Source organism: Crotalus tigris, unplaced genomic scaffold, assembly GCF_016545835.1.
Source record: "Crotalus tigris isolate CLP2741 ecotype Arizona unplaced genomic scaffold, ASM1654583v1 scf7180000024338.4412243, whole genome shotgun sequence".
Taxonomy (NCBI): Eukaryota; Metazoa; Chordata; class Lepidosauria; order Squamata; family Viperidae; genus Crotalus; species Crotalus tigris.
The window spans coordinates 1514162-1541977 of NW_024100508.1; the positions used below are offsets into that span (position 1 = coordinate 1514162).

Here is a 27816-nt window from a genome sequence, read left to right on the forward strand (position 1 = left end):
GAAAGTAAATGCAAATTATATTAAAAGGGGAGGAAAAAAAATCATACAAGCACATCTAGGCATGAATAGGAATCAGAGCAAAAATTGATACATGGCTGATCACATTGCCCATTATTTTAAGAATCAATCCAAAGAACACATACATGTTCTTTACATAAATTTGCAATCAGAAACTTTTGTGGATTTCCACAACCATGGTGGAATACCTTGGCAAAGCAAGTTGTAATAAAGGCACATCCAAGGCAACAAAACAGCAGCTAATGAGGCAAATTCATACATGGCAGAATGGGAAACATGATTAAAGTTAGCATAAATGGACTGATAATATTACCTAGTGTGGTAATGAAATGTCTGCAAGAAAACCACCATGCTCAGAGAGCACCAAGGACCCCACAATTCAGCCTTGAGCTACAAATATTCTCTTCTATTGGTAGTTAGAAAAATAAAAATCATGCAAGATACATTTTCACTTCCAGAGATTCTGTCTCTTCATTTCTGGTATTTGACATCATGACAAACAGAACCTCAACTTCTAGCCAATTTAAAAAAAAAAAATTAAAACCAAATATTTGGATGACAGTATTAAAACCAAGATCTCTGGAAAATTGTGCCAGAAAAACCATCCCCTCCAAACCTCACACCAAATTCTGCAATCATAAAATGTATATTTACCCAGAAAATATAGGAGATGACCAGGCTGGGCTGGAGGGAGGGGTCAAACACACCATCAGTCTTGAGTCTCTTTGTGCCCACAAGAAATCTAAGTCCAGCCCATCTTGAATTCCTTCCCCTTGGCTGTTAATAGTTCAGATTCTTGCAAGCTCAAGATTACAATAAATCTTTAAACCCATTTGAACTGTCTGGATCTCCTGAATTTCCTGGTGCTTGACAGAAAAAAAGCAATTGTCAACTCCTTCACAGTGTGATTTCTCCCCGCCCCCCATGCTTCTGTATAGTTTATATAAAGCCCTGATTCTTTGGCATATAGATTTTGCTTTGGGTTGGATCAAATATTTTTTTAAGAGGAAGAAGCATAAATTCACAGCCTTAAGTGATGCTGATCATTATTTTACAGAATGTCTTGTCTGCCAGAAGGACTAGAAATTAAACTCTTGTTTAGAATCCCTTTCAACAAATTGGAAGCCACGATCAGACATCACCTTTCCTGCAGGTTCCTTGGATTCATCAGCAGAATTCACTGCCATCCTGCACCATTATTTTTCAGCCACGCTAAGCATGTGAGTGACATTTGAGGAGACCCCTTCCAGCTTGTGAAAAGAAACAGAGTAGTCCAGGCCAGGTTAAAACCTAATCTGAATTCAAGTGTCATTAACAAGCTAATTAAATACAATCTGCAAGATCACTGCCCATGGGTTTCACAATGTTCAACAATATTCAGGATTACAACTCAGTGGCCTCTTTTATTGCAGTTGCACCAAGACTATGAGAGAGGTTGTGGTGGCTGTGGAGCTTCAAGGTGTGCAGCAGCTTTGGGGGACCTGGGGCCCTTTAACTACATAACATGCGACATGCTCACAAGGGCCACATTAGCCAAGTCTGTTGAGTTTGTAGATGAGAATATTGGGGGGGGGGGAAGACCAACTACCAGCATTGTAAGTTATCTAGCTTTAAAGAACTCCCAGAGTTACGGTTGATGTAAACCGACTGCAAAGCCCAGGCATTTATGCATTCTGGACAGCAGTCAGAAAGGCAAGATCAGTATAAAACTGGATGCTTTAAGCGCAACTCCCTTCTGGGGAATCCAAAGGCAGGATTCTAAGCATGCTTACTTGACAGTCAGTCCCACTGAATTCAGGGGGGGACTTCCTTCTAAGAAGCATATGCTGATAGGGGTGGTACTTCATATCAAGCGGGGAAAACTCAACCCTAATCACACACATGACAAACTGCCTTTGATCAACTGAAATGCTGCCCACTCAATCTTTTATTAACATGATGGAGCCTTCGAACCCAAGACAGCAAAATCCTCTTTTTCAATCCAGAGAACAAGCTTTCATGCAGTGTAATGGTCCTCATGCATGGTGTCACTTTCGGTTCTGTCCTCGGCATCGGAGCAAAAACAAAACATGAAACCCAAAAGGGAAACCCATCAATTTTTCACACAACAATTACACAATGGAGGAGGGAGGAGAGGGAAGGTAACAGCCACGAGGATCATCCTGAGGCGAGAGGTGCTTTTCCATACCAAAGGCCTTTTCAGACTCTTCACATCCCTGAAGGAGACGGAGAACTGGTGTCGTTTGGAGAAGTGCTGGAGGGAGGATTATGTAGGTTAGTTTCCTTGTAGACAAACCAAGCATTGCCAGCCCACAGAATCAGGTTGAGGAAGCCAACAACCTAAGAGGAAGAAGAATGTGGGAAAGGTAAGATTTTTAGACCTAAGCAGCCCACTTTATTTCAAATGGATTGGATGATCCAGCAGAAAATTGAAGCAAAGGCTTTGATTCCAGCTTCCGAAAGTGGTGGAAATGTATTATTCACTACCTCCAAACAATGTATTTGACATACGATATTGTATAGTTCAGGGATAGGTAACCTTGGCTCTTTTATGACTCGTGGACTTCAACTCCCAGAATTCCTGAGCCAGCCATGCTGAGGTGAAAGGGAGACGTTTTCATGCTGAGCCATACTGGCTCAGGAATTCTGGGAGTTGAAGTCCACGAGTCATAAAAGAGCCAAGGTTGCCTACTCCTGGTATAGTTGAATGTTATCACACATTAGGATTACAGGTAATTCTCAACTCGCAACCATTCATTTAGTGAGTATTTGAAGTTACGATGGCAGTGAAAAAACTGACCTACGGCTAGTCCTCGCACTTACAACCGTCTGTCATGCAATCAAAATTCAGCTGCCAGATAACCAGAATGTATTCATAATAGCAGCATTCTGGGGTCATGTGATTACCATCTGCGACTTTCCCAGCAGACTTCCGAAAAGCAAAGTCAACTGGAGAAACCAGATTCATTTAACGACCATGTCATTTGCTAACAACCATGGTAAAAAGCTCATAAAATTAGGTGTGACTCAGTTAATGCCCACATGGCTTAGTGACAAAAGTTCCAGTCTGAATTGTGGTCGTAAGTCAAGGACTACTCATACAATTTTAAAGTTGTACTTTTGGGAATCACAATAGATACTGCACGGATGTTATAAAAGCAATGTTTTTCAAACTTAGCAATATTAATATGCATGGACTTCAACTCCCAGAATCCTCCAGCCCCCACATCTTAAAACTGCCAAATTTGAAAAACACTGTTATAAAAGTACAGGTAGTCCTTGACTTATAACAGTTTAATGACTGTCCAAAGTTACAATGGCATTGAAAAAAGTGACTTATGATAGTTTTTCACACTTAACGACCATTGCTGCATCCCCATGGTCATAGATCAAAATTCAGATGCTTGGCAACTGACTCATATTTACGACAGTTGCAGCCTCCCAGAGCTCCTGAGATCCCCTTTTGTGACTTTCTGATGAGATTCACTTAACAACTGTGTTACTAATTTCACAGTGATTCACTTAACAATCATGGCAAGAAAAGTTGTAAAATGGGACAAAACTCACTTAACAAATGTCTCACTTAGCAGCAGAAATTCTGGGCTCAGTTGTGGTCATAGGTAGATGACTACCAGTACTGAAAGATAGCAGCTAGGTTTCTGATACTGAGTTGTATGAATTAAGAGGAAAAGGCAAAGTGACCCAAAACTGGAGATTATTGACCAAATATCCCAGAGAGCAAAACTCACACCTCTGAAATAACTGCCTGTGTATTTCCAGAGGTGAACAAACCATGGTTTGCATAAGGTCCCTGAAGCACCACAATGAGCCATCTTCACTTCCCCAGAACTGCATGACTGACATTTGGTAACAGAGGGTTAAAAATGCGTGGCACGTTTGCCAACTGTTTCACATCAGGAAACGAAACTAAGATATGCCAGTAAGATATCCATGGGTTGCAATAGGTTCAGCCCATGGAAAGCAGTTAGCAATAAAAATGGAAAGGCTCAGAATATGCTCCCCCTAAAAATAAAATTGGCTCCCTTCATTTGTATGACATTTTGACAACACGGCCCTCCTGGGTCTTGCATGAGCTGCTGGAATCCATGTCAAAAAAAATGTGTCTCCAGTTACAAAAAGTTGTGATGAATGTTATCTGCTTTAGCCATGGCATTTCATCCTGGTCACCTTCCAGAGAAATTTCCCTACCACGTTTTTCCTTAATATTCCTGATTTTATAAAACAAACACCTCCTTGATTTCTTTTCTAACTCAAAAAGGCTCTAAGCCTTTATTCAAGAACATATATTTTTTATTTTACTTGTAAAATTTATCGGCTGCCCATCTTGCCTCGAGGTAATTCTGGGCAGCTTACAATAATAAAAGATAAAATATATAAATTAAAAACGTAAGTAAGTTAGTACAAAATGTCAAACATGTAGCACAATGAAAAGGTGGGGAGGGGGAGCAGGATGATGGGGGAGATGGGATCTGTTCTTAATCGATCCACCACCTCCACTAATATAGACAAAATATAAAAACAAAATCAAACGGCTGAAAGTTCTGCCTGAAAAGGGAACATGTCTAAGCAACAGGGCTCTTTTGCAATGGAACACATTTTGATGTACGCAACAATACACAGTGCCAAAGACAGACTGCCCCATCTTGAAATTCTGTCTTGCAGAAAAAAACGCACAAGGCATCCCAAAGGAGTGTATGGAAATGTAGAAAATGAGATCCTAAATCCTCACGGAGAGAAATCCATTTGAACCGCTGAGAATTGAAAGATCCAGCAGAAGCATTTTCATTTTGAACAGACAGGTAGTTCTCAATTTAGGACCGTCCATTATGGTCGTTAAGTCGGGACAGTCTTAAAGCAGGCCATCACGTGTCTGACCCTATTTTAAGGACTTTTTCGTAGGTTTCCAGCAGTCATTAAGCAAATCACCACGGTCGTTAAGTGAACACTAGTATGGTGAACACTAGTATGGTTAGTTAAGTGAACCCATCGTTTTTGCCGAAAACTGGAAGTAAAGGCCGGTTTTCAGCAAAAAATGTCTCAAACTGCGGTCATGCGACTTACAGGATACTGCAAATAACTATAATGGCAAGCCATCTGAAATGCAATCACGTGACCGCGGGAGTGGAGGTGGGACAGCCACTGAAACTTCAATACTGGACCGTAAATATCTTTTGGGAGGGTCAATTGTAAGTCTGAAAGATCACTAAGTGACCAGTTGCAAGTTGGGGACTGCTTGTATAGTATTTCCTACAAAACTCACGCCCCCTTTCCAAAACATAGTTCTAAAAATTTTAGAACACAAAATTCTCAAAGTTGAGCGTATGGAACCCAGCCATTTTCATATTTCTCATCATGCCCTAAGGAGTTGTATATGAATTCAATTTTCAAGCATGCCCAAACATGCTCTAGTAGTATGAAACACACCTTAGAGAGGCATGTTCCTAAATAAATACAAAGAACGCTTATCTCTGATGGTTTGTCTACATCCATCTGGGCAACCTGCAGCTCTTGGTAGCTGAGGCACCCTTTGCCCACTTTCCAAGTCCCCCCACCCTTTCAGAGAGCATCCCCTACCCTTTCTGAATTCAGAATTCTGCTCTCCATTCCTTTCCCAGCAGCTGTTGCTTAGAAGATAGATGTGATTGTCAGGAATTGAGAAAGACGAAAAACAGGAGGTCAGAATTAAGGAAAATAAGATAATGTTTCCCATTCATGTTTGGCTCCAATTCTTCTTATTGCTAGTTTCAGCTAACGTGCAATCTCTATTATTCTGTCTCCAACAGAGAGTGACCAAAAGTCTTTGGCAGCCTCATATCAATGGCAGCCCTGCCCCCCCCGTTCCTCCCCCCCCCATGTACCACATGCCCATGTACCACATGCCCACGTACCACAGACACATTCAAGGATCCCATCCTCCTGATCTCATTGAAATGGCAAAACCCAGGCTGTGTAGTGCAATAGTCAGTTCCCGTAACTATGTTGGATCCGGTGGACGTTTTGATATCAACAAGTGCCTTTGCCCAGGCTGATGTGCTGACCAGCCACAGGAAAGAAATGATGACTGTAATGATGAAGTCCTGGAGAAGGAAGAAAAATAAGAGGCTTTAGCAGAAACAATCAAGTAGATCAACTCTATCATTCTAAGGACTAACATTGACTATATCATAACTATGGGATCCACCAAAAGCTTATTGACCAAGGAATGGCCCAAACTTTCTGAACTTCAAATTTGAGCAGCTGGGCATGCTTGCAATATCTATTACAGGTCCTGCCTTGTTGATCAGGAGGTATTTTTGATCTACAGAAAAGATGTCACACTCACCACAGCTCCTGGAATCCGGCGGCAAGAGAAAGAGGAAGAAAGATGTACTGTTATGGTTAAATATTTCTCTGAAGGATGCAGAATCTCTTCTCAGCCTCAGAGTTAACTGTTCCATTGCATCCAGCTGCCCAGGCAGGGGCTGAGGTGCTGCACACTCACCAAAGGCATAGAGCAATGGACAGAGATGAAAGGAAAACTATGTTTAAAAAATTCAGCAAGTAAGTGAATCTTAGGGCTTTGAAAACATCTTTTGTTGGGAAACTGCCATTTTGGCTGGAAGAAGAAGGTCAAGCAAGGACCTAGCTTGGAGTCTTTGTGCAGCAACAAGCAGCATAAGCTAGACCTCCTCTAAGATCCATGAACCCTTACTTGCTCATTCCCAGTGGAAGGCAAGCAGTCTGTTGAGATTCTTGTAACATAGGTAATAGGCAATAAAGTTGCTGACTTTAGCTATTTACAAGCTCTGGTTGCTTGCACTTGAAGCTTTTCTTGCTATTATTCAAAATAAGTTTTTTTTCTATAATATTTACAGTATTTTCTAATAGAGGGAAATATATTTGTACTGAAGAAATATCTTTGGAATAAGGCTTTTAAAACTTACTTTTAAAAACAAGTTTTAAAAAACGGCATGAGATTCAGTGGGGGTAAGTAAATGATGAAAGCAAGGTATGATAAATCCTTGGTCTGCCCAAGATTAATAAAACAATCTCAATTAAATAATTGTATGTTAGCCTTAGTTACCCCACCTTTCCAAAAGCCTTCTTCTCTTTTGAAAGGTTTGTTGGCAAAAAAGAAGGGAGATTAAATTCTAATCCCATCTTAAGTATCAAAGTTGGCTGGGTGACTTTGGGCCAATCACCAAGAGATGGGGAGTTCTAGTCCCGTCTTTGGCATGAAAGCCAACTGGGTGACTTTGGGCCAGCTCCTTCTCTCAGTCCAATTCACCACATAGGATTGTTGTCGGGGAAACTGGAGGAGGAGGGAACATTATGTATGCTTACCACCTTGAGCTGTTTATAAAAATATCAAAGATGGGATATAAATTAAAAATAAATAAATAAAAATAAAACTACAGCTCAATAAATTAATCTTATGGATAAATGGCACCCACAATTGTTTTCCATCCATGAAATATGCATACCTTCACCCTGTGCTATGAATTAGTGGTCCCCAACCTTTCCAGTTTGGTGGCGTGGTGCTGGGGGGGAGGGGGAGGCACACACGTCTGTGCACAGCTTCATTTGTGTGAACAGCACGCACGTGCGCCTTCCATACACGCGGATGGAGTTTTGTGCACCAGCGAAGGGTGCTTGCACTTACACATGAAGTTCCACTTGCGGGAGTGTCAGGCACTTGAGCAGAGGGCGTTTGCATTCGCACAGAAAGCTACACTTGCGCAAGTGGAGGGCACCCGCTGCTTGCACAAGTGGAGGTTCACGTGCACGTGTGCTTGCCCATTTCTCCCGCAGCCTGGATTCTAACAAGCCGCAGACTGGGAGCTGGGGACCCCTGCTATAAATAATAGAAAAGCAAAGTTGACTTACAATCATGGGGAGTTTTCCAGCACCTCGATACAAGTGCATGTAACCGAGATACAGTATTAAGGCAGCGGTGCAGTACAGGAATACAAGAACAGCAAAAGTCACAAAGAATTCAGCAGAGGAGGCGAAATCTCCCACCAAGTACACGGACGAGGGCCAAGTATTGTTGCAGTTTGCTGTTGAGTCCAGAGGTCCAAATGAAATTTTGCTCAACCTGGTAACAAAAAGAAAAAGTGAACAATTTTCAACCGTATCTTTGCCCGGGCAGGCATGCATACATATGAGGCTGATGAAAAGTTTGTGTGTTTACGTGCCTGTGTGTTATGTTGCAAATGCTGCAATTTACATACTCACATCAGATGTCCGAAAAAGAGTATAGAAGGACAGGATTTACAAAGTGATAGGCATGTCATAATTTCAACACAATTTTGGTTTATTATGAATGTCCACTTTTTCAACCAGAATGCATTCCCACAAAGAGGGAAGCTTCTTTGTCTCCAGCAATTTTTGCTGATCCACGTTTCTTTAAGTGTTTTCAGATCAGGTGTGTTTCTACACAGAAGATTTTATATTTAAATCTAACAATACTTGGGCAGGATACATATAGACCTCAGGTTATAGGTTACAACAATTGGGACCAGAATTGCCATCACTAAGAAATGTGGTCATAAATCACCACATCATGTGAATGCATTTCTTAGCAATGACAATCCTGGTTACCATCATAATCCCAAGATACGCAGCTCATTAAGTGGGAAATGGTGGGGGGGAAAATCCCAGGTAAGAAGTGCAGTCTGCCATTGGGAAGTATGTGCCACGGGGTGAGGTGGGGGAGGCCCTGCACAGGCCACATGCAAGCTGGGGAGGCCAGGGATGGTGTTACAATGCTGCATAAGAATGGAATGGAATGGAATGGAATGGAATGGAATGGAATAGAATAGAATAGAATAGAATAGAATAGAACAGAACAGAACAGAATAAATATTTTTTGCTAATGTATGCTACTTTATTGGTTGCTAATCAACATACATTAAAATGAAATTTCATCACATCCAGCTCTGAAAAAATACCATTATGCATATACCCACATACACACACATATATGACACAGAGAAATATCACAGTCTAGTTTAAATGTACATATACACGGGGGGAAAAAAAGAATCCTGTGAATTTACAAGATGGATGGCATGAGGAACAAAGCCGTTAGAAGGGGCATTGTCTTACCTGAACGCCTTTTCTCAGCACAGAGATGGAGAATCCACCAATGGGTTAGCTCTGTCTTCCTGCTCATTTGACCAAGTCAGCCAAACTTGCCACACCCGTCCTGGGCTAGGACACACCCAGTCTTGACGAGGGTGAAAGCCACTGACTATGGTCAGACGTGTTGGCTCCTAGACCCCTAACACTGGCCGAGATGGACCTCAAGGGGTGAGAGTGGATTCTCCATCTCCGTGCTGAGAAAAGGCGTTCAGGTAAGACAACGCCCCTTCTCCAGCAAAGGAGATAGAGAATACACCAATGGGACATACCAAAGCCCTACTGTCCCAATGGGGGGGAAGCAGTGAGGGCCAGGGCCTCGTCCCTAGGTACGACTTGCTGAAGGATCCTTTGTCCAAAGGAGGCGTCCGCAGAGGCAAACCTGTCTAGTTTGTAATGCTGTACAAAAGGAGAAGGCGAAGACCATATCACTGCCCTACAAACCTCCTCGATGGACGCCTGTGTGGCCCATGCTGCAGACGTTGCAGCACTGCGAGTTGAATGTGCCGTGACATGACATGGGACTGACAGAGAATGCGACTGGTACGCCTCCGCAATGCAGGCTCTGATCCACCTGCCAATGGTCGAGGCAGACACCCTCTGTCCCATAGAGGAACGGTGAAAGGAAACGAAGAGGGCTTCAGATTTGCAGAAGGACGCCGTTCACTTGATATAACAGTGTAATGCCCTGCGGACGTCCAGTGTATGCCACTGTCCTTCCAAGTCATGAGACGGATTGGGGCAAAAATCCGGCAAGACAATCTCCTGGGTTCTATGGAAAAGGGTGTTGACCCTGGGAATAAAGGTGTCATAAAGGGTCCAAGCGAAGGACCACCTGGTTCTGGTGAAAGGTACAGAGGTCATCCCTGACCAACAGTGCCGCAAGCTCAGAGATCTGCCTGGCTGACGTGATAGCGACTAGGAAGGCAGCCTTGAGAAACAAGGACTGCAGACCACAAGTTGTGATAGACTCAAACGGCGTTTTGGTAAGGGCCCGTAGGACCAGCGGCAATTCCCAAGAGGGATACTTGTGAACCATGGGCGGTTTCGTGTTGGTGGCGCCCTTGAGAAAGGAGCGTATCCTGGGATGCTGGGCCAAAGGAACAGAATTAGCACAGGTAAGCAAGGCTGATAGGGCCGCAACCTGCCTGAGGATGGTATTAGGCGCTAAGCCCCTATCAAGGCCTTCGAGCAAGTACTCCAAAATCTGTGGAATCGTCAATTCCAAGATATCTAGTTGCTGCCTCCTTCACCTAAGGCAAAAATTCCTCCATGTGGAGTCATAGATGCGATTTATCGCCGGCTGTCGGGAGGCCTGAATCATGGAAATCACGCCCGACGAATATGATTCCCAGGTCAGAATCCGGTGTTCAAGTGTCAGGCGGCTAATTGCAGCCACTGGGGTTCTGGGTGTTGTAGAATCCCCTGGCTGAGGGACACATGATCTGGTGGAATCCTCAATGGAGGAGATCTGGAGAGATTCACGAGGTCGGTGAACCACAGCCTCTGCCCGTTCCTCTGCCCGTTCCTACAGCAGTTTGCGGATGGCTGCCAGGATCAGAGGAGAGGGGGAAACACGTAAAGCAGGCCATGGACCTCGAAGAGCATCCGCTCTCTCCACCCCTGGAGACGGGAACCGGGAGAAGAATCTCGGGAGCTGGGAGTTCGCCGGAGAAGCGAATAACTCTATGACTGATTGGCCGAACCTCTGCGCTATCTCTGCAAAGAGGTCTGGGTGCAGGCGCCATTCGGAATGGTCCACGGTCAACCTGCTTAGAAAGTCCGCTTGCCGGCTCACCTCCCCCAAGATGTGTTCAGCCCTGAGGGAGGACAGGTTGGTCTCTGCCCGGGAGCCCAATAACTGGGCCTCGGCCATGAGGGACCTGGACCGGGTACCCCCTTGCCGGTTCACATGGGCCTTTGCCGCCACATTGTCCATGAAGACTAGCACGTGTTGTCCTGCAACCAAGTTGTGGAAGTGGCGGAGAGCCAGGTGTATGGCTCTGAGCTCCAAACAATTGATATTGTGTCTCAGGTCTGCTTGGGACCACTGCCCCTGAGCGAACTGAGACCGAAGGTGTGCTCCCCAGCTGAACAGATTGGCGTCCATTGTAAGTGTGAGCCGAACAGGTTCCTTGAAAAATGACCCTCTGGCTACCGCTGGCGAGGACCACCATCGGAGGGACTGCAGGGTCTGAGTAGGAACCCTTACTTGTTGGTTGGAGGAGCAGGTGCCCAACCTTTGGAAGGGGAGCAGGAACCATTGGAGGTTCTTGGAATGCAGTCTGGCCCAAGGCACTATTGTGATACACGAAACCATCTTTCCCAAGAGTTGGGAAAGCAGTGCCTGCGTCACTACACGCTCCCTGCATACCTTGAGGACCAGGGTCCAGATGCTGTCCCGACATTCCTGGGACAGGTAGACCTGGCAACTGAATGTGTCTATGACGGCTCCCAGGTGTAGGAGTTGGGTCGAGGGAACCATCTGGCTCTTTTGAAAGTTCACAGAGAACCTGTGTTCCTGGAGAACCTTGATCGACAACGACAATGGGCCGCCAGAAAGGAGGACAACTGGATGAGAATGTTGTCCAGGTAGCATTGGATGTGTACCAGCACCAGTCTCAGGTGTGTGGCGAACACTGCCAGGATTTTGGTAAACACCCTTGGAGCTGACGAAAGGCCAAACGGCAGGGCCCTGTATTGGTAGTGATGGCCCATATAACAGAACCTGAGGAACTGCCGGTGGTCAGGGAAGATGGGGATGTGGAGATACGCTTCTGTGAGGTCTATGGACGTCAGGAAGTCTCCCTTCCTTACGCTGCCCAAGATGGACTGGAGCGTTTGCATTTTGAATTTCTGGTATGCAATATGGGAATTCAGACCTTTGAGGTCTAGAATTACCCTCCATCCTCCCGAGGCCTTGGGAACCACAAAGAGTATGGAATAGAATCCCCCGCCCTGTTGACCAGCCGGCACCGGTTCTATGGCTCTTATATCCAAGAGATGATGAATGGCCTCTTGCATGAGGCCCTTTTTGACTGGGTTCTTTGATTGGGGGCAAGAAATGAAGCGCCCTGGTGGGCTGGACACGAATTCTAGGGACAGACCATATTGAATGGTTTGGAGGACCCAGGAGTCTGTGGTGGTGGCTTCCCATTGGTGGGCAAAGAGTGTTAGTCTGCCGCCTGTGGGAGGGGCAGCTCGAGAGTCACTTGGACCTTCTAAAGGGGCAAACCCCCCCCCCAAAAGGGCCGTTTGCCCTGGTACTGCTGCCTGGGTCTGGGACCCGGTCTGTTAGACAGGCAATCCTGTCTAGCTGTGAAGGGGCGGGGGCTGTGTGGGACCCAAGCCTGTTCCTGACGGAAAAGACTGCCTGTGGGCTTAAGGGTTGGTACACCTGTCAGCCCGCCTGTTGAGATGGGTCAGCACCTTCTGCTTATCCTTATTCTCGGTCAAATAAGGTGCTAGGGCCTCCCCAAACAGCTGACCTCCCTGATAAGGGGCCGTATAAGATTTGGCATCAGCTTGCCAATTCTTAAGTCATAGTAGTAGTCGTGCTGTGACCTTGGAGGCCATGGTCCTGGAGGAAAACCTGGCCGCATGCAGTGTTGCATCAGAGACATATTCCGATGCTGCAACTAGCTTGCTCAGGTCTGGAGGGAGCCTGGCCTGTAGTTGATGGAGTCAAAGGAGTGAGGTCCTAGCAAAAAAAGATGTACAAGTAGCCGCTCTTATCGCCCACGCTGCTGCCGCCTGGTGAGTCCTGCGGAAAGTCAATTCCCATCCCTGTCCTCAGCCTTCAGTGCCTCGGCCATATTCCCTGACACTGTAGACAAGGACAAGAGAGGGGCCAAGAGTTCATACACCATTGGCACCTCAAATGCGTCAGCCAAGTCTGGTGCCACGCTGAACAGTTTCCTGTCCGTTCCTCCCGGAGGAGCGAAGGTGCCAGGTGAGACCCATTGCTTCCGAACCGTGTTCAAGAAGAGAGATGGACAAGGGACATGGTGTTGAGTCACGACGGGCTCAAAAAACACCGGGTTTGGATCTGAGCTTGGTGAAGGGTCTGATTGAGGGGAACGCTAAGGCAATATCGGGCTTGGTTCACCCTGCTCCCCTGGCTATCTGACCGAAAATGCCCGTTAATGGTCCGGTCGCATTTAGGGCCGCAGCAAAATCACGGTGTGATGACAGCCAGCTTGCTCGTAGGGCGCTGGTGGTGACAGTGCCAAGGGTGTGACGTGTCAGCACCTTTGCGCAGCATGTGGCTCTATGGAGGCGGCAAAATCACCTTTGTGATGACAGCCCACACATGCGTAGCCCACAAAGTGGTGCCAGGTCTGTAAGTGAGGCACTAGTTGAGGCCTGTGCTGTCTACACTGGAGTGATTGCTCTTGATTAATGAGGCCGTCCAAGATGGCGGCCAAGGTTGTCTCGGCCTCCAATGGGCCTAGGCCTGGTATTTTATCTGGGGGTATGATCTTGGGAATAAGGCCCTTGCAAAAGGGCTGCTGACAAGGTGGAATGATCCTTGTCTAGGCCCGTTGGCAATGGTGGCCCGTTGCCTCGTCAAAATGGCGGCCGCACCCATATGACAGCTACGGAGCTCAAACACCCAAGCACAAGAGGAAAGAGGCTAGGGTCAGCAGGCAAATGCCTGCAATGAAGCAAAAAGGCAAGCCCTTGGGGCGAGATCAATCAACTGCTCGCCATGCGGTTGCAGCTTCAAAGAGGGCCAATTAAGGCCTACGTGGCCACCCAGCGGCTGCCAAAATGGTGGCCGTACGATCCGGCAGGAAAAGGAGCCATCTAAGGCCTCCGCGATCCCACAGTGGCTGCCAAAATGGCGGCCGCACAATCCGGAGGGAAAGGGAGCCATCTGAGGTCTCCGCGATCCCACAGCAGCAAACCAGTTAAAGATCTCAAAGGCGAAAGCCAAATGAGACCTCCGTGGTGACGCAGGCGTGTGGAGGGGGGAGGCTACACCGCTGATCCCAATGCTATGTGATGGTAAAGAGCTCGACAAGGTAAGAGTGGAAGACTCCGCTCTTGTTAGGAGCCTTGGGAAGAAAACCTACGCTCCAGCAGTCATCTGAAGCAGCGCTGATCCCAGCACTGCTGAAATGACTGTGGATGAAAGAAGAATTCATCAAAGGAAGCTCAATACAACCTGCTTGCTGGGAACCAAGATTGTAATATCTGTTAGGGCTGGAGACCAAGTCAAGACTGGTTGTGTCCTAATCCAGGACGGGCGTGACAAGTTTGGCTGACTTGGTCTAATGGGAAGGAAGACAGAGGTAACCCATTGGTGGATTCTCCATCTCCTGTGCTGGAGGAGTGTCAAACTGCTGGTCCACGGACCAGATGCATTATAACGAAATGCACCCACCCCATTGCCAGTAATGGAAAAAAAGTTGCAATACGTCGCGACATATCACATGATGTTGCGAGTTTGATACCCCTGCATTAGAATCTAGTAGGTCTGCTATAAATACTTGTAAACCTGCATAGGCTTTTGGGAACAAAAAATTGGAAGCACTTTTTCCAATAGCAAATGTCTTCCATAAAACCAGTCATGAGGAAAAGGCTTGCTAAGTGTTTGAAAATGGATGACAAAAGTTACCCTTCCATCCTTATTTCTTGGTTGTGCAACTGAGTGAGAATTATTTCCAAATATTCAGCTGCCACAGGATATTGTAACCATGTGTGTCCTGATTACTGTAATCTCTCCAATAAAAATATTTATCCACTCATTTGATTCAGATCCTGTCTTTCCACCAGGAACTCAAGATGGCGTCCTTAACCAACCTTCAATTTTTCCCCATACAAGGCAGATTGTGGAAAAGAGTGGGATTGGCCCAAACCAGCTCTATCTCAATTTCATTATCTTTACAAATAACTGTCATCTCCTATAATAACTTTTCTTGACCACGGGCAGATACACCCAAGAACAACCACGTGGATTTAAAAACGTGACATAATCTCACCTGAAAGGATAGAAGAAATCACGGGTCCATGTGATATTTTGGGCATTTCTACACGTGAGAAATATAGATGTTTGCCCACTATATCCACCACAGGTAGCAAAGGCAAAAATGGAGAATATCTATAAGAAATTAAGGAGAAAAAAAAAGGTTACATGTCAATGATGTTTTCCAGAGACAGAGGCAAACACAGTATGGGTCTCCACAAGAACAGTCCATAATTCTTTCTGCTCTTCAAAACCATCTTCCAGTTTTAGGTCTACTGAAAGCTTGCGTAGAGATCCATCCTTAGTTAAGATATAAGCGCCATTGGCTGGATTCAGCCCGTAATTTATGCCCCTCTCCCAAAAAATATACAGTGGTATTTCGGTACTCATCGTTAATTGGTTCTGGGAGGCGCGATGAGAACCAAAAATGATGAGTACCCAAACAAATTTTTCCCACACAAAGAATAACGTAGTGAGTCACAAGGCAACCGACAGTGACAAGTTCTAGCTTGTGCATTGAGTATCAAACAAACAACGAGTACCAGGACAAAATTTTTGCATCAAAACGCGTTGAATACCAAATTCGATGAGTTTCAAAGCAGTTGTGTACCCAGGTACCACTGCATTAAAGTTTGATGTAAGGCATTAATGTTTGCAGCATGACAAGGGAGAAAGTAATGGTCAGATTGTGGGAAATGTTATCAAAGCCCTTATCAAACACAAAACAATTTTAGTTTTATTTATGTATCTCTACCCCATCTATATGATTTTTACAGACAACTCAAGTTGGCGAATATATCTCCTTCCTCCTCCTATTTTCCCCACAATAACCCTGTGAAGTGAGTTGGGTTTGTATGACACAGGCTGAGTTCACAGATAATGGAATCCCTATTGCTGAAAAATAGTCTTTTAGTCCAATTTATCTCCTAGGTTTTCCTGTGCTCTTAAGGACGCAGTCGAAACTACATGCCAGTTAAGGAAGGCCAAACTACTCAGATTGACTGCAAATTATGTCATATCTTCCACTATAAAGAGTAACACCCAGAAAATAGTCTCCTGTTAACTAAGGCTGTGCAAATCCAAAGAGGTCTTTGAAACATCTTTCAAAGCAATTCTCTTCAAATGGCTAATGCAGCTGGTGAGCTTGGAAGATGACACGGCTGCTTTAATTCCAAAAAATGCTTCATGCACTTTTCCTTGGGTTCCAAATATAGCAACTTTTTTTTTTTTTAATCCACATGACCCTCCAGGCTCATTTAAAGCAGGTCAGTTTCATTTTAAATTTATGAGAGCAGATCCAGAAATTCCTGAAACACACATTTCATTCCTATACCTTCTTCGGAAAGCCAAGGTTGCTATTTCAACATCTTAACCTGCCCCTTCCTTAAGTAATGATCATACTTAAAGGCAGGAACCTGTTGTGCAACATTTTACAATTTGCTTCAGTTATTGCTTAGCAGAAAATCTTCTCTCCCCCAAAAGACTGTAGTTTGAAATTAAAACTGTTAAGGGCAACCAAAGAACAATGGAAAGTTGAACCCAGGAATGGCTCATGTCTTGTATCTCCACTCAATATGTCCTACGGATTAAGGGGCAAGAGAAGGATTTTCCCCTCTGGCTGTTGGATTTCCTTGTGCTATTGTGAACTTCCTCTCTCCAGCACAGGCTTACACAATTATTACCCAATGTGAATAGAAGCACTGAAACTGAACATAACCAACCACACACCATGGGATGTAAAACTAAGGGAAGGACAAAAGGTCTGTTTGGATGATCACACATTGGCAAAGCAAACCTAGAAATCTCCACACATGGAGGCCTAAGGACCCAGCCATTTACAGCAGGGGTCTTCAAACTTGGCCCTTTTATGACTTGTGGACTTCAACTCCCAGAATTCCTCAGCAAGCGTGCCTGGCTGAGGAATTCTGGGAGTTGAAGTCCACAAATAAAAGGGCCGAGCTTGAAGACCCCTGCATTAGAAAGACTTAGAAATCTACAGGTTGTCCTCAACTTATAGCAGTTCATTTAGTGACCGTTCAAAGTTACAATGGCATTGAAAAAAGTGACTCAGGAGCATTTTTTTCCACACAACCATTATAGCTTCCCTGTGGTCACGCGATCAAAATTCAGAGGCTTGTCAACTGACTCATACTGATGACAGTTGCAGTGTCCCAGGGTCATGTGATCATCTTTTGCGATCTTCTGACAAGCAAAGTCAATGGGGAAGCCAGATTCACTTAACAACCGTGTTACTAACTTAACAATTGCAGTGATTTACTTAACTGTGGCAAGAAAGGGCATAAAGTGGGGCAAAATTCACCTAACAGATGTTTTGCTTAGTAACAGAAATTTTGGCTCAGTTGTGATTGTATGTCAAGGACTACCTGTATATAAGAACTGAAATAAACAAACATCTCCTGGTTTCATTCTTTCTGAAATCTTTCTCCTGGGAACAAAAGGCTTCAGAGGACAGAAAATAATTCAGAACCAATTTGCATCACTATTGCATTTGCCCCAGAGCTACTTTAAAAATTAATTCTGGCAGCCAATGAAAACAGTGTTATATACTATTTTATGCTATGATGGTTAATTATACTTTTATATTATTCTCTCCCTGGAGTCATCCAGTGGGGCATACAAAAAGAAAATCATGCTTCTATAAATAAATAAAATAAACAAAACAATCTATCATTTTAAAAAGCTAAATAAATAAAAAAACAAAGTTCATTTTAGAACAGGTTAAAAGACAGTCTTGGTCATCTAGTCTACTATTTAGGTGAATGTCCTTAGTTTTTGTTTAAAATAAAACAATATATTTGAAGAGGACAATTAATATCCCTTTCTTCCTCTGTATTCCCCTCTGGGTTTATTTTCTTTGCCATCATTGTTCCTTTGTCTTGTAATATTTTGGTGGGGTTTTTTTTTGTATTATTCTGTTTTTAAAAATGTTTTAACCATTGTAAACCACCCAGAGTCACTAAGAGTTGGGCAGCCTATCCATTTTGCAAATTATTATTGACCCATAGTTTGCAGGAACAAATCAATAATATATACGGGTGTACCTCAGCAATATTGTGGATTTGATTCCAGACCATTGCAATAAAGCAATATCACAATAAGGCGAATCACATAAATGCTTTGGTTTCCCATTGCATAACCAAGTTATATTTATATTATACTGTAATCTATTAAGTGGGCAATAGCATTATGACTTTAAAAAATGTACATACCTTAATTAAAAAAACTTTATTGCTAAAAAATGCTAACCATCCAGAAGTCATAATTTTTTTACTGGTGAAGGAGCTTATTTAAAAAAAAATCTCACAATATCTGTGAAGTCGCAGTAAAACAAGGTATGCCAGTACTTTGGGTTGTACATACCACTGTCATAAGCTATGATTTACAAATCAAAATATTTGGATTCAAAGAAGCTGCTAAGGTTGCACTGGAGATTTATGCAATGTGCGAATTGACTTTTATATAGTTGAAAATTTAAAGGAGAACAGGAATAGCTGCACCCATATCCATTCCTTCATTTGGTATCCTTGGAATGTAACATGAAATCCTGTAGATGTCAACTTTTGTTTGATTTTTTAAAAAAAAAATTCTGAAGAATTTGTTTGTTTATCTTTGGACTCTTCACAGGAGGTGCACAGATCGTGGAATATATTCCTGGCAAATGTCTAGATTCTAAACAATATCAAACCACATGTAGGCCTGGACTCACAACCATTCATTGGGTGACTGTTCAAAGTTACAGCAGCATTGCAAAAAGTGATTTACAACCAGTCCTCATATTTACGACTATCATAGCATCCAACATGGTCATGTGATCAACATTTTGGAGCTTGGCAACCAGCATGTATTTACAATGGTTGTAGCGTCCCAGGGTCATGTCAACTCCATTTGTAACCTTCCCCACTAACTTCTTACAAGCAAAGCAATTGGAATGGGGGAGAGAACCCAGATTCAATTACTGACCGCATGATTCACTTAACAACTGCAGTGATTCACTTAATAGTTATGGCAAAATAGGTTGTCAAATTGGGCATGACTCGAAATTTAACAACCGTCTTACTTAGCAATGGAAATTCTAGTCCGAATTGTGGTCATTGAGGACTGCCTGTATTCAGAGTGGGAAAGTCAGCTGTGATTGTGAAGAGCTACATAGGATCACTCAGCGACAAATTCAGTGTAAGTGTAAAGCCAATCACATTTGGGTGAGAACAAGCGATTGTGGGGTCTGAATTATCTATAATAAGCCGGGAAAATGATTTTGAGGTCACAGCGGACAGCTCAGTTAACAAATCAGCCCAATGTAGCAGTTGTAGAAGAAGCAAATTCCATACTAGGGATCATTAAGGAAGGAATTAAGAATAGAAATGCCCAGATAATGCTCTTACATTGCAGGATACACCCAGTGCATACATAATCCTGACTAGTTCTCTTTGCCAACCTAAAAAAAAAAAGGGGGTAAAATACAGCTGGAAAAAGGGCAGCAGACAGCAATCAAAATCATGCAAAACTTGAATGCTTTCCGTTTCAGAAACGGTTAAAATATTTGTGACACTCCTTCCAAGTTGAGGGCTGCAGGCTTCCAAATATCGGTTACCAAGCGAAGAATAACAACAGAGGGATTTCTTTCCTTCTCTCATTTGCCAGCAGCCAGAGGCCTCCAGTTGGTCAGTAACAGAAATCAAATGCTTGCCTGGAGGGCTCATCCAGAAAAATTATTCTTACATTAAGTTCTTGGAACAATCTTGCCGAACATATATCATGTGTAAGATGTCGTCATCTCAGAATCATCCCTCTCCTTGGGTTTTCCTCTCCCAGGCATTTCTACTGAAATAACTTCTTAGAGGTTCCTCCTCCAACTTCCAAGTGGAAAAACAGAATCTCTGCTGGCTATCTATCTGCCTGTCTGTCCATTTTATACGGCTGCCCATTTGGCAAGCGATTCAGGGCATGTGAGGTTGTGCCATCTGGTGTCAGGTGCAAGAAATCAGGAGCCAGGAGAGAGTTCAAAAATACAAGTTTATTTCATGCTAGGTGTACCCAAGAAATGGAAATACTAACGGTCAAGGCAAACTGGAGATAGATAATTGTCAATGGACTTTAAGGAGAGGGGCAGGGGCTGGACTCAGGTCTTTTATATGGGCATAGAGACGTCAAGCGGATGATGCGTTTGACCCTGTCCTCGGGCTCAGACTGGTCATCTCCTACAACTAGCCCAGCAAGAGAACAGCCTGTCCTCCTTTCCCTAACCAGACTTCCTGATCTGTCAAGATCTTTGAAAAGTAAGTGAGCAATCCCTGACTCGTGATGGGAGGGGTGGAGAGGCCCCAGTGGCTGTGGGGACCCCAAGGTGTGGGAAGTGGAGCATGGGATATCTCGGGGATAGGAGAGGCCGAAGACAGGTGGGTCAGGGGTTCCCAACCAGGGGTGCGAGACAATATTCCAGGGGGTGCGAAAACTTGGGTTTTCGAGATTATAGTGTATATGCATAATTTGTTGCCGTTATTTTGAACTTTTGTAAGGGGGAGTGGGAATATATCAGAAGCGTTCTAGGGGTGCGGGGAGTAGAAAAGGTTGGAAACTGCTGCCCTAGGTCAGGGGGTAGGCAACCTTGGCTCTTTTATGACTCATGGACTTCAACTCCCAGAATTCCTGAGCCAGCCATGCTGAGGGGAAAGGGAGAGGTTTCCATGCTGAGCCATGCTGGCTCAGGAATTCTGGGAATTGACGTCCACGAGTCATAATAGAGCCAAGGTTGCCTACCCCTGCCCTAGGTCTTCCACACCCAATAAGCATGCCAAGCTCCACTTAATCACCCCCATGTTCATTTAATAGATGCACTGGAGAAAACAAGGATGGCAGGGCCCTTAAGTGAGGTGATTCACTTAATGGCCATCCCAACTTTCGACTGTAATGGGCATGATCCATTAGAGTCATAATTCAGGGACTATCTGTAGCAGGAGACACTGTAAACTGTACCAACACAATGGAAGTGGCTTCAAATTAGGATATCAAGCATTTGGTTTCAATGTCATAAATGGGACCTTTGGGGAGGCAAACATCAAAAGAATTAGAGTATTTGTTCAAACTATTTAACAACTACAGCTAGTCCTCAATTTACAACAGTTCATTTAGTAGCCAAAGTTAGAACAGTACTGAAAAAAAGTGACTTATGACTGTTTTTCACACTTAAAACCGTTGCAGCATCTCCATGGTCATAATAATCAAAATTCAGACACTTGGCAACTGACCCATATTTATGACGGTCGCAGTGTCCTGGAGTCATGCAATCACCTTTTGCGACCTCCTGACAAGCAAAGTCAATGGGGAAGCCAGATTCACTTAACTATCATGCCACCAACTTAACAACTGCATTGATTCACTTACCAACTGTGGCAAGTAAGTTCATAAAATGGGGCAAAATTCACTTAGCAACTGTCTCACTTAGCAACAGAAATTTTGGCCTCAAAACCGTTAAGTTGGGGACTACCTCTAATTAATTGCCAAGGAGCCAGCAATTAAGAGTCATGGTGGCACAGCGGTTACAATGCAGTACTATAGGCTAATTCTGCCAGACTGCCAGCAATTTGGCAGTTCAAGTCTTACCAGCTCAAGTTTGACTCAGTCTTCCACCCTTCCGAGGTCAGTAAAATGAGGAGCCAGATTATTGGGGGGCAATATGCTGACTCTGTGAACTGCTTAGAGAAGGTTGTAAAGCACTACGAACCAGTATATAAATCTAAGTGCTATTGCTAGTGCTAATGAGGCAGCATATATTACCTGAATACAAATGTATACTTGCTTGTGGCATTTCTTTTCCATGAGAAAAGAAGAATTCTTCTTCCAAAAATTGGGTCCCTATTATGTTTAAAAACTCTGTGCTTTCTTTAAGGAGCTCAAGGAGGCTTAAATAGCTCCCCCACGCCACCTCCCACACCATTTTTTATTCTCAGAAATAGACAAGGCGAAAATAAGAAGGGGATGTAATGATTTGGACGCAGATTACATCACTCATATTTAATCCCACTGAAAATCAATGGGCCTGAAAATAATGAATCATATTTCAGAAGAAGGAAAGCCTGTTGAACCATGTCTGCATTTCAGAACAACTATGCTGAAATGGCCAGAAGCACAGAGTATACAACCCAGCCTTGGTCCTTTTCAAATGGTTTAACTCAGGGGTAGGCAACCTTGACTACCAGAATTCAGGGGTAGGCAATTCTGACTCCCAGAATTCCTGAGAAAGCCAAGGTTGCCTACCCCTGATGTTAAAACTCCTACTGGCTGGGGAATTCTGGGAACTGAAGTCCACAAGTAGATCTTAAAGTTGCAAAGGTTGAACGAACACTATGTTGAACTCAGCCTCCAGATGTTTTGGACCACATTTTCTTATTTCTGTCACTGGTGGTGATGCTGGTGAGTTATAATCCAGGTGTGTTTATCTACAGTAGTTCTTCTTTGAGAGCGGGCAACTAAATTTCATTTTTGATGTGTGCCGTTGTGCCCATAGTAAAAAAATGACAATAAAGGTTATCTTATCTTATCTTATCTTTACAGCACAAGACAAAGCCTTGGATGTGAGCATCACCTCCTCTCTAGCCTGAACAATTCCATAACATCTGATTCACAGTCTACCTCTATACCAGTGATGGCGAACCTTTTTAGAGACTGAGTGCCCAAACTGCAACCCAAAACCACTTATTTATCACCGGGTGCCAGGTGGGCGTGGCCTACTGGGTTGACGTGGCTGTGGTGGTCATGGCAGACTGGGTGGGTATGGTTACCTTGATGTTGCTCGTGGGGAGGGTTGGAGGAGATCCAGGGGGTCTCTGGCAGGTGGGGCGATGGGCAGGACGCTCGTCCTGCGGGGTGAGACAAGACAAGGTGAGGCAGGGGTGCCATTGTCCCAGGGCAAGGCAAGGCAGGGCTGGGGCGACTGCTGCCTGACACCATTGGGCCCCGCACACAGCGTGTTGGGATGCATCTGGCCATGTGGGATACATCTGGCCATGTGGGACCTCGGTGAGTTAGCGGGCGGTTGGTTGAAGAGGGACAGTTGCCATCTCCAGGGCATGGTACGTGTGCCCACAGAGAGGGCTCTGAGTGCCGTCTCTGGCACGCATGCCATAGGTTCGCCACCACTGTTCTATACGTTTTCTAATCATGTGCCCTCCAATTTATTGAAAAAGACCATCCCCATCATGACTTGGCCATGGGAAGAAAGTAAGGACCTTCATCATTCATGGCGACTTCAATTCTGATTATTCTCAGCAATTTGATAATCAGCACCCACCAAAGACTGCAATACCCATTAACCCCAGCCTGTATAGTTCAGACCATTAGCCATGCTAAGTGGAACTGAAAGCGATCTGAATTCACATCATGGAGGAGCATGTTCAACAGAAATCTAGCATCTCAGGTTTCCCTAAGGTAGTACTTATGAATCACCACAATCCCTACCCTGTTCCGTTTGAAAGACTTATGGAATTAATATAATATTAAAAAGAGAACCCTATCAAAGCAATGATCAACAATCAGATACTGTACTCAAGTATTTGGGTGTATCACACTCTTACTCATGCTCAAATGCCTTTCTCACAAACCGCATTGGTACAGCTTTCTAAAGATGCAACAATGACATGTCAGGTTTTGGTGCATCTGTTTGTGGTTTACCTAGGGAAGCATTTGAACATGCTACTCCATTATTTTACTGGAAGACTCCAGGCAGAATCGATCATTTAAGAATTCTTTCTCGTTAAAACAGTTTTAACTATAGGTAATACTCAACTTACAACCACAATTAGGAATAGAATTACTGTTGCTAAGCAAGGCAGTTATTAAGTGAGGCACACCTGATTCTGCTAAATGAATTACAGTTAAATGAATTAGGCAGTCATAAAGTGAACCTGGCTTCCCCCATTTGCTTGTCAGAAGCCATCTGGGAAAATCAGAAATAGCGATCAGGACCCTGGTATGTTGCAGTCATTCTAAATAAATGCTAACTGTCCAGTGCCTGAATTTTGATCATGTGACCATGGGGATACTCTGATAGTCATAAGTACAAGGATTAGTCATAAATCACCTTTTTCAGTGATTTTGAACAGTCACTAAATGAACAGTTGTAAGTCAAGGACTAAGTGTACTATGAACTATAATGCAGTGCAGTTTTAAAGAATCTGATTATGTGCTTCCATGAGAGATATCAATCTATCTGTATTTAAGATGCCCCCAAATTCCCAAAGAAATAAACACTGGGGATTTTATTAATATTCAAATACTTTCTTTCCCAGAATTCAGACATTGGGATATTTTTTTTTTAATCACCAAACCAGTCATCTTACCCCTCAATATATCTATGGGTCTTTTTTCAAACTTGGCAACTTTAAGATGTGCGGATTTCAACTGCTGCCTGGGAATTCTAGGAGTTGAAGTCCACACATCTTAAAGTTGCCAAGTTTGAAAAATACAACTATTATTACGTGGCGTCCTTGGTACTTTCCGAACCTGCATGTTTTCTTGCAGACTTTTCATTACCCCGTCTAACTGGATAATGAAACTAAGAAAACAACCAAGCTCAGAGAGTACCATGGACTACTACACAATTCAAGTGTAAACTACAAACACCTCTCTTCTATTGGCTAAGCTGTTTGTACCCCGAGTCGAATCGTCAGCAGCCAGTCCCTCAGCCTTGTATCAATAAATCAGACTACAGTACAGGAAACACAAACAAGAGCCAGCCTTCCCTTGAAAGGGACACCATCTGGTAGCAATAGGTGCCATTTTGCTCTCCCCCCACCACGAATAAACTTACACAATAGCCTCTTCGGAGAAGATACCAATTGCGCTCCCCCACAGCCCCCTGAATCAGACCCCACACGGTCGTTTTCTCTTGCAACCCCCCCCCCCTTTCGCTAAAGATCCCATTTTCAGCTATTAGCCCCAGACCGCTTATAAGCCATCTGGATTCCTTCAGCAACGTAACGGGCAGTTTGGATCTGGTGTTCCTGGGAACGATGTCAGTCGTGGGGGGGGGAACCCCAACCGATTCAGGCAGAATTTTTAGTGGATTTAAGAGCGACCCGTTGGAACCGCGGATCTCTCGCCGCAGATTGCACGGCTTAGGCACGTGGCTTGCGGGGCGAACACAGCACAACTACGGTATGCTGCGAAGGCGGGGGGGGGGGGGAGAGAGGAAAAACTCCCAAAAATAGACCGCCGGAGGATTAGGGTGTGGAAAAGCCATAATACGTTTCCTAGAAGGAATCGAAGCATTAAACTTTGCAGCCCGGAGGCCACGCCTGTGTTTATAAATCCGGCGGGCGGGTGAAGGGAGAGCAACGGGAAAGGAAGGGTGGGAGATAGAGGGGGAAAATGCAGGCGGAGGCGCTGAATCGGGCAAAAGCAGAGCGGGCGGGAGGAAAGTTCACCCGATCCTGCTCGGGACAAGGGGGGGGGGGAAAGGAACTGGCTGCAACTCCCGCCGAAAACACCCACGATCCTCCCCCAGGCGCGGCGGGGGGAGTGGGAAATCGCACAACCCGGATTGCACGCGCGCTCCTGCCATGCACGCGTGCGTGGCACCCCCCTCCCCCCCCCCGGTTGCCTCCTTTGCGTTGTTTTCAACCCTGGGGGGGGGGGTGGAGAGAGCCCGCTCCGGCTGCAGGCCCTGCGCGGCGTCCTGGCTCTGCGCTGCGCAGCCCACCGAGGCCCTGGTGGCTGGGCGCCTCCGGCCGCGACCGCTCACTTACCCATTGCAGGAATTTGATGAAGCCGATCGGCTCCTTGACGGGCCCCAGATCCAAACTAAACCCGGACATTTTCAGCGGGGAGCCAGCGGAGCGCAAAGGGAGGCGTCTCTTTTGGTTTCTCGCTCCGGGAAGGCGGAGCAGGGCAGGGCAGGGCAGGGGGAAGGGGCGGTTACGGCCGAAGGGGCCGCCAGCCTCCTACCTGATTCACTCGCTCCGGGCTGGCGCGGCCTCTTGGCTGCTGGCGCTCCGCCCCGCGGCAGGAGCGGCGGCTGCAAGGCGTCGGCCCCGCCGCTGGTGACAGTCGTCCTTGGAACAGCGGGGGGAGCGCGCTGGCTCGGCCGGGAGCCTCCGTCCGGCCAGGCCCTCTCTAGCAGCGGGCGGCCCCCTCTTCCTCCAGGGCCCGCTCTATTTTCTGGGTGCCCCGCTCGGCCCTGTTTTGCTGGGCCCTCCCAGCCTCTGCGGGTGAAAAAAAAACACCCTTCCCTTGGCTTAGCGGGCTGTGATCCTTCATTTGCTTAACCTAACATTTTGGCCGTGTCACTTGAGGTGATTCACTGGAAAAGCAATTAAATTTGAAAGGGTTAGTGGTAAAAGGAAACCAGGCCTTGACAAAACACCAGGCAGAGCATATAGAAAAAACTCAGAAAAGTCGTTCAGGATTGGAAGATGAGGAGAGACCTGGCGGATAGACAGACTTGCTAAGAGTAGAACACGACTGAACGGATAACATCCACACTGGAATTTTTAAAGAAGAGATTAGTATAGAGATTCTTGCTTGGGGCGGGTTGGACTAGAAGACCTGTTATTCTATTCATCATTTTCTATTGATGGTTTAATGAAAGCCCAGATTAATGGTTTTACCAACTTTCCACAGTCAATGAGGTGTTAATGCTATACCAAGCAGGCCGAACCACAGGATCCTGTTGTTAACTGCGAAGTCGTGTCCGACCCATCGCGACCCCATGGACAACGTTCCTCCAGGTCTTCCTGTCCTCTACCATCTTCTGGAGTCCATTTAAATTCACAGGATCCTATCCAACAACAAATAGATGGCCATGTTTTAGTTTAGGAAATATTCCTCAGCAAGTTCAAAATGAGTGGGATTCAGCTCCCAGAATTCCCAGTACTATATGATGGCAAGGAATTGTGAGAGTGGAGGAAACTTGGCTTAAAACCAGCCCAAGTCTGGTAATTTGTTAATGTTCCAGGCAGTTCTCCATGTCCAAAAACAGATCAACTGCATAAGCCATGTTTCTAAATCTACTGTAGCTTGAAGCTCCAGAAAATACATTCCCTGTGGCAGTAAGAGAATAGCTTACTAATCACCAAGTGATTCTGGTGAAATACAAAATTGCAAACTTGCAGCATGAGTTTTTGTGGCCACTGCAAAGTGACTTTTCCCCCCTCCTTCTTCTCTGGCACTATTAAAGGAGTGAAGATTCTAATCCAAATGTCTCAAACTCAAGATTACAGTCACTTCTTAAAGCAGGTGGAATTGAGGCTCCTTAATAGATTGGCTGTTCCAATGAGGTGGCTGCTGCTTAAAATGAATTGCCAGTATGTTAATTTCTTCTGAAAAATTGTATGTATTATTGAGGGACTTTGGGATCATTTAGTCCAGCCCCCTGCCAAATCCTTCAGAGCTCATTCATCCATAGGCAACATCCTTCCTCTGTTTTCTTAAACTAATGATAGGAATGTTCTGACTAGGCCATTGTTCCCCAGATGGCTAAGGAATTCTGGACCTGCACAGATTTTAAGGTTGAGAAGGTTGAGAAACATGGATTAGGCTTCGTCAGGAAAACAAAAGTTACTTCTGGACTATGTGTTCTCATCCCAACCCCAAAAAATGGAATTGGAATTCTTTCCTATGCAAAGAATATGATTGCATTTAATATATTCAACTCAAAATCCATAGCT

At 44.8% G+C, this 27816-nt stretch overlaps 1 protein-coding gene across 1 annotated transcript; it reads right to left on the minus strand.

Annotated features, from left to right (window-relative positions):
* Positions 1 to 26072, minus strand: LOC120300045 (synaptophysin-like protein 1). Its single transcript, XM_039325544.1, has 5 exons — positions 25897 to 26072; positions 15150 to 15268; positions 7906 to 8116; positions 5928 to 6116; positions 1 to 2358 (listed from the first exon to the last, which is right to left on the minus strand). Exons 1-5 carry the CDS (start codon positions 25963 to 25965, stop codon positions 2227 to 2229), a joined length of 720 nt encoding a protein of 239 aa, XP_039181478.1. The 5' UTR covers positions 25966 to 26072; the 3' UTR covers positions 1 to 2226.
* Positions 26073 to 27816: the final 1744 nt, after the last annotated feature.

Excerpts from the sequence above, each read along its gene's own strand:
- LOC120300045 (XM_039325544.1), bottom strand. The coding sequence starts at position 25,965 with ATGTCCGGGTTTAGTTTGGATCTGGGGCCCGTCAAGGAGCCGATCGGC. Across the intron at positions 8,117-15,149 it reads GATTTCTTCTATCCTTTCAG|GTTGAGCAAAATTTCATTTG; the intron begins GTGAGATTATGT and ends TTTTGTTACCAG. Across the intron at positions 6,117-7,905 it reads CTGGAAAACTCCCCATGATT|GACTTCATCATTACAGTCAT; the intron begins GTAAGTCAACTT and ends TTCCTTCTCCAG.